The sequence below is a fragment of the Larus michahellis genome, chromosome 7 (genome assembly GCF_964199755.1).
Source record: "Larus michahellis chromosome 7, bLarMic1.1, whole genome shotgun sequence".
NCBI lineage: Eukaryota > Metazoa > Chordata > Aves > Charadriiformes > Laridae > Larus > Larus michahellis.
The window spans coordinates 42,911,967-42,924,431 of NC_133902.1; the positions used below are offsets into that span (position 1 = coordinate 42,911,967).

The 12,465-nt window shown below is 61.8% G+C and overlaps 1 protein-coding gene across 1 annotated transcript; it reads right to left on the reverse strand.

The window, feature by feature from the left end:
• Positions 1 to 815: 815 nt before the first annotated feature.
• On the reverse strand, positions 816 to 3,882 carry CDK5R2 (cyclin dependent kinase 5 regulatory subunit 2). Its single transcript, XM_074595845.1, has one exon. It carries the CDS (start codon positions 3,702 to 3,704, stop codon positions 2,748 to 2,750), a length of 957 nt encoding a protein of 318 aa, XP_074451946.1. The 5' UTR covers positions 3,705 to 3,882; the 3' UTR covers positions 816 to 2,747.
• Between the last annotated feature and the right edge of the window lie 8,583 nt (positions 3,883 to 12,465).

A 12,465-nucleotide genomic window follows, 5' to 3' on the forward strand; every position in this document is an offset into this window, starting at 1 on the left:
GCTGGGCTCTGCGGCTGGCAGTGAGGGGGGGCTTCTCAGCCTCTCCCAAGAGGGTCTCAGCCCCTCACTGCTCCTTGGGAGGCATCGGGGGGCTGCAGGGATCACAAGCTTGGGGACAAGCTCTATCCATTCCCTTCCTGCTGCCCCATAGCTGGCTCCTGAGCCCAGACCCCCATGGTATCATGCAGCAGCACTGGGGTCTGGCAAGTTAAAGCAGACAGCTTTTGAGAGGGGAAAATGCCAAGCTGCTAAACCTGTCTGAGGATTCCCACCCTCAGTAACCGCCCCCCCCCCCATGCCCCCATGCTTGTGTCATCCCCCCCGCCTTTGCGTTGGGGGAAGCAGGAGGCTCCCAGGCAAGGTAAGGCTAATGCTCCCCCTGCTCCGCTCCCCCCAGCAGCTGTACAAGGTCCTCTGGGGGAGGGAAAACCAGACATGTCTCCCCTCAGTAAGGCTCTGGCTGAGCCGACGATGCATATTTAAATGCACGGGAGCATCTAAGCTCGTCTCTCATTCCTTGACATTTCCAGAGACTCCAAGCTGTCTTCAATTACCAGTCTGCAATTAGCTCTTCCTAAATCCCCCAATGAGGCCTAGCACTCTTAATCAATGAAACACAAGGGAGGAGGGGAAGGACATGGCCTCGCTGCAGCTGGAAGCATTTTAAAAAGCTGGGGCTTGAGGCTGGAAGGATCCTGAGAGTGTCTCTAAGGGTCCAATTCCACCCCTGTTTGAGTCAGAGCTGCTACCTTCCCCAGCACGAGACATGGATATGGCCAAATTTGGGGTGGGTCATGAGTACATTTTGGCCCAGGCAGCTCACCACAAGGTCACATGAATGTCAACCTAAAGGCAGGGAGAAGAGCACCCATTCGGGACAGGGAGGAAGGGAGCAACACAGGTCTCGGTGGGTTTACGCAGCCACAGAAAAGCCTTGCACAGCACCCTGCCAGGTCACCCCCCGTCACAGGGACATCTGTGCTGTCTTCCTGGCGGCACAGCTTTGCCTGAATGAGCCAGATTGGGCCTAATTAGCAGCTCTGCTGATGCACACAAAGGTAGAGAGAATCCAGCTTACCCTCCATGACCTGCAGAGCCAGCACAGCTCTTCCCAGATGAGGGGAGCCCAAGTGCCTGGCTCAGGGCGGCTGGGGAAGCACTGGATGCAGACCCCGATGGGAGAACGTGTGCTGTGGATCCTGCTACAGAAGCCCCGTCAAATTCAGTAGCCTGAAGCATAGCAACCAGCCATGAGAAAGGCAAAGCCTTCCCCTTCTCCACCCCTCTCCCTTGGGGGTCTGCAGAAGCACAAGGCTGGTAACTGGGCTAGCAACACAGCTCCCACAGCCTGCTGCTGCCGGGGAAGGGAGCCCAGCCCTGTAGAGCAGAGACAGGGGGGAAGGAGGTAAGAGGGGGTAGCTTTAGGGGAAGGGGAGAAAAAAAAAAGAAAAAAAAAAAGAGGAGGTGACATGGACTGTGGAATCCTAGTTAAATTCAATGCGGCAGACAGGCATCAGGCATTTCCATCTGGAATGGAGGAGACCAGGAGAGCTCACAGGGAGCCAAGGGACACTCAGGTGGACCAGGACTCACCTCGGGCGCAACAAACTGGGGTGAAATTCTGACCCCCAACTCATACCGGGGAATAAAACCCCCTCTGAGAACCATCCCCCCCCCAGTCCCTCTTGGGGAGGAGAAGGGGGCACGACTGGTATCTTGGCGTGTCCCCCCCAATCCCCTTGCACCCCACAGCCCAGCAAGTCCAGGGAGCCACCACCAGGCCCGTCCAGGCCGCCTCTTTATTCTCCAGTGAAGCAAAGCAAGAGGAGAGGGGACCCCCCCCGGCCCCGCCATAGCAGGCCCCTTCCCCCCGGGCTCCCTGGGCCTCCTCTGGCACAGACCCCTTTCCCCGCAGAAAGCCAAGGTGTGGGGGGAACGACGCTCACCCCACCAGCACCCCGTTTCGGGGGGCGCACCGCGGGGGAGGGGGAATGTTACCCACGGGGAGAAGGGGTGCCCCCCCCCCCAGCGGCTCGAACAAAGGGGCATGCGGGCGGCTCCCGGGGGGTGAGGGGTAGCGTCGCCCATGCCTGGGGAGGGGGGGAGCGGGGGCATGTCTCCCACGCGGGGAGGGGCGGGGGGGAGGAGGCAGCGCCCTCAACACGAAAGCCCGCGGCCCCCCCGGCCTTGCCCGCCCCCCCCCCCCGCCTTTGTCTCCTCAGCCGCGGCGGCTCCAGCACCACGGACAGCTCCGGCGCCCGGCTCTGCCCGCGGCTTGCGGGGGGGGCGGGTTCCTTCACATGCACCGCAGCACCCAGCAGACCCCAGCAGACCCCCCCGCACCGTCCTGCCCCCGACCCCCAGCTCCATTCCCCCCCCCCTTTTTTTTTTTTCTAGAGAAAACGCATCCAGGAGCATCCGTTCCTCGGCAGCCTTTCCCCCCGCCTCCCCATCGCGCAGGCGGGAGGGGACACACACCCCCCCTCCCTCCCCCCTCCGGTCTTCTCCGCCGTCTCGGTGTCCCGGACCGCAGCCCCCCGCTGGGGTCGGAAGGGGGGGGGGGGGTGGGGGGGAGCCGCCGGATCCGGAGCATTGAGGGTCCAAGGCAGCGTCTCCGTGGACGGGGGAAGGCGAGGAGGATGCGGGGGGAGCGGGGCGGGGAGGGGGGATCCGGCAGTCCTTCGCCTTCCCCGCCCTTCGGTGCGCGGCCCCTTCCGCCCCCGGCGCCGGGGGGCCCGGTACCTCCCTTAGCGATCCAGGCTGATCGTCCAGTGCTTGGACCCGTCTCCGCCCTCGCCCTCGCTCTTGAGGTCCTGGAAGAGTTGCGTGAAGTAGTGCGGGTCCGCGTTGATTCGCAGCATCTTGGCGCTGAGGCGCTGGATGATGCCCAGGCAGCGCTCCCAGAAGCGCCCCTTGTCGCCCTCCACCAGGAAGGGCTTGAGCGGGTAGGAGATCTCGTTGCCCATGTAGGAGTAGGCGAGATAGAGGCAGGTGAGGAAGGCGGCCTGCAGCTCGGCCTGGCTCCCGATGTCTTCTCCCCGCAGCGCTTCCCGGCACAGCAGGTAGACGAACACCAGGTTGGCCGGGGTGATGAAGCCCTGGTCCTGCCAGCCCTGCAGGAGCAGCGAGCGGTCCACGCTGCGGAACCAGGAGATGAGCTCGCCGGGGCTCAGCTCCTTCAGCCGGTAGCAGCGACGGCACACGAAGTCCCCCAAGCAGCGCAGCAGCTCGCCGGTGGACGCCTGCACCACCACCCGGCGCGGGGAGCCCGGGGGCCGGCTGCCGGCCGGCGGCGGTGGCGGTTTGCCCCCGCCGGAGCCCGGGTGCAGCTCCTGCGGCGCCGAGGGCACGGTGGGCACCGGCACGGCCAGCGGGCCCTGCTTGGCACCGTCGGCCGGCCCCACCACCGACTTGCGCAAGTTCTCGCGGTTGCGCTGCACCACCAGCGGGTCAGGCTGGCCCGGGGCCCCCCCCGGGGCCCCGCCACCGGGCTTCGGCGTCACCTTCTTGGTGCTCTTTTTCTTCTTGGCCGAGGCGGCCACCAGCCGCTTCCAGGTGAGCGCCGAGATGAGCACGCTGGGGCGCTTCAGCCGGCTCTCGCCCTTGCCCGGCACCCTTCCCGGCGCCTTGTCGCCCAGCAGCCCCCCGCCGCCGCCGCCCTTGCCCGAGGAGGCGGCGGGGGAGAGGGAGAGCACCGTGCCCATGCTAACGCCGAGCGGGACGGGCGTGCGGGGGCCGGGACGCCGGCACCGCCCATAGGAGGCCGGGGGCTGCGGGGGAGGGCGGCCCGCACCGGGGCCGCGGTGCCCGAGGATGCTCCGCCGCGCCCGCTCTGGGCTCCGCGCCCGCCGCTGCAGCCAGCCGCGGCCCCGCCGCTCCCCGCCTCCCCGCCGACAGCCAATCGCCGCCGCACGAGTCCCCGGTGCGGCCCGCCCCATCGCCGGTGGGCGGCGGCGGCGGCGGTGTGGGGGGGAGCCCGGCGCGGCTCTGCCGGGCGGCGGCCGCCCCGGCGTGACCTTCAGCCATGGTGGGGCTCGCCCCGTGCTCCCCGCCGGGGCGGTGGGGCTGCGACTCTGCGATGCTGTCCCAGCCCCTCAGTCATCTGTTTTAGGGACATGGGGAGGCGGCAGGGCCCAGCGCGGGGTGGGGGGAGCATAGAGGACAAGGGGCACAGGAAGGGTCTGGGGGGGTCTTCTGAACTTGGCCGCTCTCCACTGGGTCCTGCTCTGTATTCTACCTACGAGGTGAAGGATGAACCTTCCCAGACCAGCACCACCACCCCCCCACACCCCCTAAATGGTGCTAGGGAGACACAGTAGGGAAGAAAAGCCCTGGGCAATGCCAGAGGAGAGGATGAGGAGAGATGAAGAATAAGAACGTGTGAGGGTGTGCTGGGGGAGCAGCAGGAGAAGGCTTGGGGCTGGGGAAAGGCTGGCTGTGACTCAACAGCTACCATGAAAGGGCTAGGCTTGGTAGGAGACCCCCAGCTCTCCAGAGAACCAGCCTGACCCTGGGCACAGCTCTGCAGCAAGTCAGGAAGCACTCAGCCTGGGGGGGGAGCCCCACCAGCACCTGCTGTGTGAGCACTGGGTCCCCCACCCCTCCTGCCACTTCCCGCTCAGCTCTGGAGGGGAGATTTACCACCACGCTGACAGTCACCAGCATCAGGCCAAAGTCAGGGACCTTGCAGAAAGGGGACAGGGCCTCCTCTGGGTCCCCAAGGCAAGACCAGCCAGCCCTGCTGCCCAGAGGACTCGGGGGAGGAGGGAAGAGATGTTGCACTTCTGCATCATTGCAAAACGGTATGCGATAAACCAGCCATGTGCATGCAGGCTGCTTCTCCCTCTCCGGATCTGAGCATGCCATGGATGAAACCTGCTCTCTCTGCTTGCTGCCTCCCTGCCCCTTGCAGGAAGACCCCCCCTTGTATTTCTCATGAGCTGGGGGATGGATCCTGCCGCTTTGATTGCTACAGCAGGTGCCAGGCATCCATTAGGAAGAAAACGCCCCAATTGCTGGGACTGCTCCTGCATATAAAGCGCCAGGAGAGGCAGCTGGGAAAGGTTTCAGGGAGAATGTCTCAATGATGCATTTTTATATAGCATTTTATGTGTGAAATGAACACATGTCGGTGCCAGGATGTAGCTGCTGCCGGATGGATCCGGGCTAACAGGCGGTAATGAATTATCAACCGGGAGGAGTTAAACCAGCCCCCCCCCTCTCCGCCCCGCTTCCTCCTGCACTGCTGCTGCTGGAGGTGTTTGCAATGAAAGCGCAGGCTCAGAGACGGGTTTCAGGCTTCCAGCTGGGCCTCCCGATGCCTTGGGCTGACATGCCACAGCTGGGGGCAGGGCAGAGGCTGTGCCCTCAACTCTATGGCAGGGAAGAGGGGCAAACTCCCATTCCCCCGTATCCCATGCTCTGGCCAGCCAAGTCTGCTGTTTCCTTGCAGGAGGCTGCAGTGAGACCTGCAAAGAACATGCCCATGTGCACACAGAGCCCCAGACACAGGGGTTTGCTTTGGGAGTGGCCAGAATCAAAGTGGATCTGGACCAGCATCATCTACCCAAGGCCAGCTTAGGCTGGGCTGAGGTAACCAGGAGGGTTTGGTAAAGGGGTACAAATACAGAGGAAGAAAATCAGGACAAGGTTTCTGCCGACGATTAAGTCAGCACCTTTAGATATACAGAGCTGGCTTCAACCCAGCAAAAAGATGGAGGAGCCCTAGGGAGGGGATGAGGAGCCTGTGGTCTTTGCTTTGTTTTCATGTTTGATGATGGACTGATTTTTTTGGTGCTCAAACATGGTCTCGTCAGAAACCCACAGCTGAATTTTGCAGGTGAGGCAGCAGAGATCTTCCCGCATATTGCTTGCTCCTGCCAGAGCAAAATTGCTCTCAGATCGCTCCATCTGGAACACATGAAGCCACCCCCGCCCTGTGTGAGCTCTCCCAAATTGGCTTCCCCGAACTCATTAAGAAGGGCTATTTGTGTTCGGCAGACATGAGCTGGGTTTTGCAGCCTTTTATACAGAGGACCAGGGCAGAGAGAGCTCCCCGGCCTTCCCCAGCCGGGCTTGCAGTTACCAGCACCAAGCAGCTCAGTGCGTGCGCACCTCCGGCCACCCCCAGGAGGGGAGATTTGTCTGAAGCCTGTTTAAAAATCCAGCCCAGGACTGTTCAGTGATGCAGCTTGAGGCCTCATCTATGAGCAGTAGAAGAGCTCCAGGGACAGATATTCCCTTCTTGCCTGCAGCTGCCTGTGTCCCTTTGCTACCTCTCCAGTGCAGAGGAAGTCAGTGAGCCCACATTCCTTCCCCAAGCCAGCACCGCTGGCAGCGGCAAGGGCTTCCTGCAAGCACTAGGGAATTACCCAAGCCCTACAAGAACAGCAGGATGTTTCTTATGCAGGTAAAGAAGCTGCTTTGCAGCTTACTTGGGAGGCAGCTGCTCTTCCACGTGAAAGAGGAGGATCTTTTCCCCCTTCTTCGGTTTTATTCTTCAGGCTCCAGCCCTGAGGCTGGCAGGCAATGATATAGCACAAGCTACATCCTTGGAGCCATCTCTACTTGGCATTTCCTTTGTAAATGGTGAGTTGGCAGGGAAAGGCACAAACCATGAGGGGAGGGCAGTATTTCCCTTCCCCAGGGAATTGGGGTTCCTACCCCAGACAGTTGGAATGGCATGCCCTTGGATGTAGGGGAGGAATGGAGTAGGACTCCAGGCACTGTCAGTCTCAAAGCTGCTCTCAGGCTTCTGCCCTTGGCCAAATCTTCAGTTGCTCGTTGTGTGGCTTTACTGGGACACTGTTGGCATACACAGATCCCCTGCTACTAAGGGTTACTCTGGCCAGGACAACACATACATCAGCTCTGTGCTAGCACCAACAAAAGGATGGTTTGCTTGTCCAGGCTCCTAATTTGGGTGGTGTAAAGGGGTATGTCTGTCCTGAATCAGGGGTGTTCCAGATGGCGAGTTGGGGCACCCTGGTACCCAGCGCAGCTGGCTGGGCTCCAGAGATGGAGACAGGCAGGGAGACAGCAGCACCAGGGCAGAGAAGCAGGGGTAAAACCAGGCAGTGCAGTGCAAAGGCTCTAAAAGAGCTGGTGACCTGCAGGAACCACGCCGTTCACTGTAGGTGCCTGGCAGCCAGTGTCCCGCTCTGCTCCACCTGAGTCCAACGTCCCGCTGCACAGAGCTGTGTGGCTCTGCCTGCCTGCTGCAGGTGGGAACGTGGGGTCAGGTCAGGCCTTAGTGAAGCCCACGCCAACCCTCGCATCCCCTCCAAGCTGTCTCTGCATGATGCTGCCGTGCTGGGGCTGTGGCTCAGAAACGCACAAGCTCCCAGCCTGGGGCAGGACAGCTCTCCCAGCACCCCCAGGATGTGAAAAGGTATTTTGGAGGGTCCTGGACCCCCTAGTCTGATCCCAGCTCCCCTCCAGGCTGCCGAGCTATTGGGCATGGGCTTTGTGAGGGGTGCTGGCTGAAAGCAGCTGGCACATCCCCCTGCCTGCTCCAGGATGATGAATGAGCTCGTGTTTGCTGGCTGGCTGGAGCTGTTCTTTAATAGCTCACTTGCTGTGCCGTGGTCTGTCTGCACTGGCAAAGACAGGCAGGGAAAAGGACTGTCTCCCTGGCAGCGGCTGGCCAGCCAGCTCCTGCACTGAGCTGCTTTACCCATGGAGACGGTGCTCACAGCCTTGGTACATCTCCCAGTGAGCAGGTCTGACAGCCCTGGTGCTCTCTCTCCCAAGCCTGTACAGCAGGTAGACAGCCTCTGGCAGAGCTCCAACCTGAGCTGGGAGCCCTGGGGCTGGGATGCCCCAGAGGACCTGGCTGGCAAGTTGTCTGCAGCGCCCAGGGAGGAGAAACCTGCTCGTGCTTCCGAGTGCCCCAGCCCAGCCACCTCTCCCTTCTTCATCCCTGGTCCCCCTCCATCTTTCCCCTTCCCAGTTCTCAAGGGAGAGGGGCTACAGCTGTGGCTCCACAGACACAGAAGCTGATCCGTGCTTACCCTGTGATACTCCCTTAGTGTGGCCCAGGGTGGCGGCAGTGCCTACCTAAGATGGCTGGAGGAGCTTGTGCCATCCCTGCTCCGAGGTCAGCCCTGGTTTCACACAGCGGAGCGGAGCAGAGCACAGCCAAGGCAAGCAGCCCTGTTGCAGGCCCTGGAGAGAAGCTATTTTTGTCCTGCCATTTGCCAAATGGCGGTGCTGGGAATGCCTTGGAGAGCTGGAGAAACACAGCTCCTCTGGGTGGAAACTGTGCGAGGCAGAGCCAGGCCTTGAATCGACGTGGAAACACATGTCTGCTTCCTGATCCCTGGGCTGAGAGAGGGGTCCTGGCACTGGGCAGCCCCCGGCTTCTGGTGGGGAGGGAAGTATCCCTCGCTGGCATGAGGGCAAGGATAGGGCTTGCTGCTGAAGCCGTACTCACAGCCCACATCCCTCCCAGGACTGTTGCCATTAAAGCCCTTAAGGGAAGAAGGTGTTATGTCTGAGTGGGACAGGAGGGTATAACTGGGAAGTCCCAAGCATAGCCACGGGCTGCTTAAACGCCTGCTAGCACATCCCTGCGCTCTTGTGGCAGGAGGAAACCCACACAGCCACAGGCTGGCAGAGGCTAATGGGGCTGATTATCCCCCCTGCAGACAATTAGGGCTTTGTTAGGAGCACGGGGAGGCGGCGGGTGGTCCCTGAGCCCGACCCTCTAAAGTAGGGAGGCGAGGCTGTGCCAGCCCCTGCGCTGCCCGGGCGGGCGGGGTGGTGGATCCGGGGGTCGGGTGGGAGGGGGGGGGCTCGGAGGTGTCCCGGTCCGGGGCTGTGCTGCCCTCTCGCGGCGGCCGCCCCCGCAGCTCCCCAGGACGGACCCGCGCTGCTCTGGGTCCCCTCCGCCGCAGCTCCAGGTTGTCTGGAGCTGCAGCGGCTCCGTGCCCAGCCCATAGCCGCAGCTCTTTGCCCTCCCCCCACCCCCACCACCCCGGCTTTGGGGAGACTTTCTGGCTGTCCGGGGCAGTGGCACAACTGGAAGAAGCTGCCACTTCTCTGAGGGAAAGTGTCTGGTTGCTGTCCCTGTAGTGGCGGTTCTTCTACACCACCATTGCCCGGCTGTGAAGAGCCAGTAGCTCCCAGCCCGTGCAGAAGCGGGGGGCCATCTCTGAGGCAGTGAATGGGCTGTGGGTGAAGGGGCTGAGGTCTCCATGCTGGGCTTTGATGGGATGGAAGGGGAGCCACGGGGTGCTGCGTATGAGGAGCATCTTGGAGCTGGGTGATGAGGGCAGGGGGAACCACAGGGCAAGGAAAACAACTTTGCAAGTGCTCCACCGTGTCAGGCAGCAGGGATTTGTCCAGGGTCATGTAGGATGCTGCGTGCTGGCCCAGGACTCCTGGTTTCCACGTCAGACGTGTTCCCACACCTCTCCGGCTGTCAGGAGCTGAGCAGTCCAGCCCCTCAGGATTACTTCCATCTGGCAGGGAGGCAGCTCCCTTCATTTAACCTCCTCCTGCAGGCACAGGGGAGCCTCAGCAGGCAAAGGCCAGGTCTCAGGGGCATGGCTGGCCCTGCACCAGCTGTCCCGGTGCTCACTGCACGGGCTGTGTTTGTGGGGGGATGCATTTGTGTCCATGCAGCGGCTTTTGCATGTGCATCCACAGGCTGACGCCGCCCCAGCATCCCTAAGTGCCGGAGCAGCCCAAGCCCCGGGGCGAGGCTGCTGTCCCCTGGCTCTGTTTCCTAGTGGTGACAGGGAAGGCAGGGCCATAGGCTCCAGTTCTCAAAGCACCTTGTCCCCTTGCAATGGCCGGAGGGACCTGGCGACACTTGGAGGGGAGGGGGGAGCCTCGCTGCCCACCAGGTGGAGCTGCATCCCACGTTTTGCTGCCGCTGGGGTGGCCCTGAGCCAGCCCTCATCTGCTGTTGCTTTTCCCTGCCCTGGCAAGGAGGGATCCTGTCCTTTCCCAGCCCTCCAGGTTGTGCAAAGATGAAGGACAAGCATGCACGTCCTGTACAGCTGCTCTGGTGACACGTCCCCCGTGTTGACCGCCACTAGCTCCACCTGCTTGGCATCACAGGGAAGTTGCCTGCTTGCAGGTAGATCTTGGGTATTCCCAGTATTTTGGAAGTCTTCTTCCCAACAGCCACACAATGGGAGACTCGGGAGATTGTCCTCAGTGGTGTTCTGGCCTCGCACTTTTCCCGTGCTTGGGGCTGACAGCATTTGCTGCGCACACAAGGATGGAGTTAGTCCCAGCCCCTGCCAAGCCCTCCATGTAAAGCAGACCTTGCCTTTTCCAGCTCTGTGGGGGTCCCCGAGGACCCCTCACCCTCTGGGGCTGCTGCAGACCATGCCACTGGCTCTTCTGTGGCCATTCCTGGGATCCCAGGCTGGGCACTCAGTGATCCTGAGCTTGGGGTGCCTCTGCTCAGGCACTGCAGCCCTGTGAGATGCAAAGGGCTATGAGGATAAATCCTTCTCATGCCTTCCTGCTGCCTCCATGGGCCTTGTCTCAGGACTGGCTGCCTGAGATCCAGCTGCCCTGTACCGTAGCTTGGAGGGATCCAGGGGTAGGCATTGCTGTGCTGATTCCAGGGACCCAGTCTGAGACCCACCAGCTTCCTCTTACAGCCTTAGACCTGACCCATGAAGGTGGGACCTGGAAGACCCCCTGGTCAAGCAATTCACTGCCTTTCCCAGCCCCTTGTCTCCCCTGATGGCTGTCAGCCCCACGCAGGGGTCCCATCACAGCCTGTCCTTCCTCTCCCCTCCCCATGGCACGACCAGTGCATGATAGGCAGGGGCAAGGGGACCGGGCAGGCAGCGAGCTGGAGAAGGTCTCTCTGCCCCCAGTTGTGACCAGGCTGGGGCTCTGGAGGAGGGTCTGCTCCTTGCCTGGTGGGATGCTGTCAAGCCTAGTCTGCGGTGGAAGCGAGGGAGGCAGCTGTACAGGAAATAATCACGGCTTGTTCCAAGATTAAATCACTGGCGGGAGCAGGAGAGAGGATAAAAGGAGCCGTCTGTCGTTAGAGGGAATATTAACCCGGCAGCGGGCTGGGAGGGGGGGAGAATTTTATTCCCTGCACTTGCTGGCTGCCAGGCCCGCCGTGAACACAGGGCTCAGCGCTGACAGCATCTATCAGCGGGACACACACCCTCCCTCCCCAGCTCAGCCCTCGACACGGGCCCTGCTCGAGGGAGGGATGTTGCTGCCAGCAGGGGCAGAGGAAGGATTGTGGGAGAAGTGGGGAAACTGAGGCAGCACACTACGGGATCCATCTGCGTGTCTGGCACTGCGTGGAGGCACTGAACCACTTGGTCCTTCCTGCATCGCTCTTGCTCTTCCCAGCCCGTCTTTGTCCAGCTCCTCTGGATGAGCTCAGCATGGCACAAAAGGTTCTTGTTTGGTCTGGCCCTTATCAGGGACCTGCCTTGAGGTCCTTCAGCACAGGAGCTGGGCTGGAGCTGGAGCAGGTGGGGCTGGGGAGCAAGGAAGAGGGCAGAGGGAAAACAAGAGACCAGCTGCAGAGGGGTGAGCCGGCGGGGAGATAAGATAGAGGGAGAAATGCAAAATATGACGGGTGGCAGGCGGGAGGGAACGTGGGAAACTGTGGGGCACCTTGGGTCAGCCCAGCTGGGAGAGACACTTGATGGGGCAGACCCTTTGGGTGTGCTAGCCAGCCATGGTGACAGGCTCCCAGCACTGCTCCTGGCCCCTCGTCTTCGGGCTGAGACCTGCTTTCAGATCTGGGAGTAGCCGAGGTGGGACTCCAAGACCCCCCTGCATTGGTGGCCCTCAGCCACTCCAGGGAGGCTGCGTGGGGACTGAGCATGGTGAGAGAGAGCTGATGGGAGCAGAAGGGCTTGCTGATGGCTCCAGGAATGCAGGGATGGGGACACCTTCACGGGAGCCCAGCTGGGTGGTGGCCACACACCGGCCGGGCTTGGCAGCCGTGCCCAGATGGTGTCCCCCTCCCTGCCCCTGGCAGGCTGTCCCAGCCCCACCGCCGGGACAGCAGTGGGGAGGAAAGCCATGCTCCGCAGGCCGCCTAAGGGTTGCGGTTTATGGGCTCTCCCGTGCCAGGATAAACAGATCCATGGGGGCCGGGATTTGCAGAGAGCGGTTCATGAAAGCCTGTGGCCCTGCACCTAGGGCTTCCTTCCCTTTGATGGAAGAGTCCCAGCAGTTTCCCAAGCAAGATCCCGGCTCCTTCCCCCTTGTCCTCTTTCTTTCCCTTCCCCAGTCCATTCCCTCTCCAGCTGAGGCCTGGGCTGAGATAGACAGGAATGTGAGCCATCCTTGGCTGCCTCTTCCAGCCCAGTGGTACCCCACAGAGCCAAGCCCTCCCCTCCATGCAGGATGAGGCCCCTGGCGCTCAGCCTTCCCACATGGGGGATGCCTGGCTGCATATAAACTGCCTCAGCCTGGCCTGATTTTGCCCAAGCAACTTTCTTTATCAGCCTGCTCCCTCTC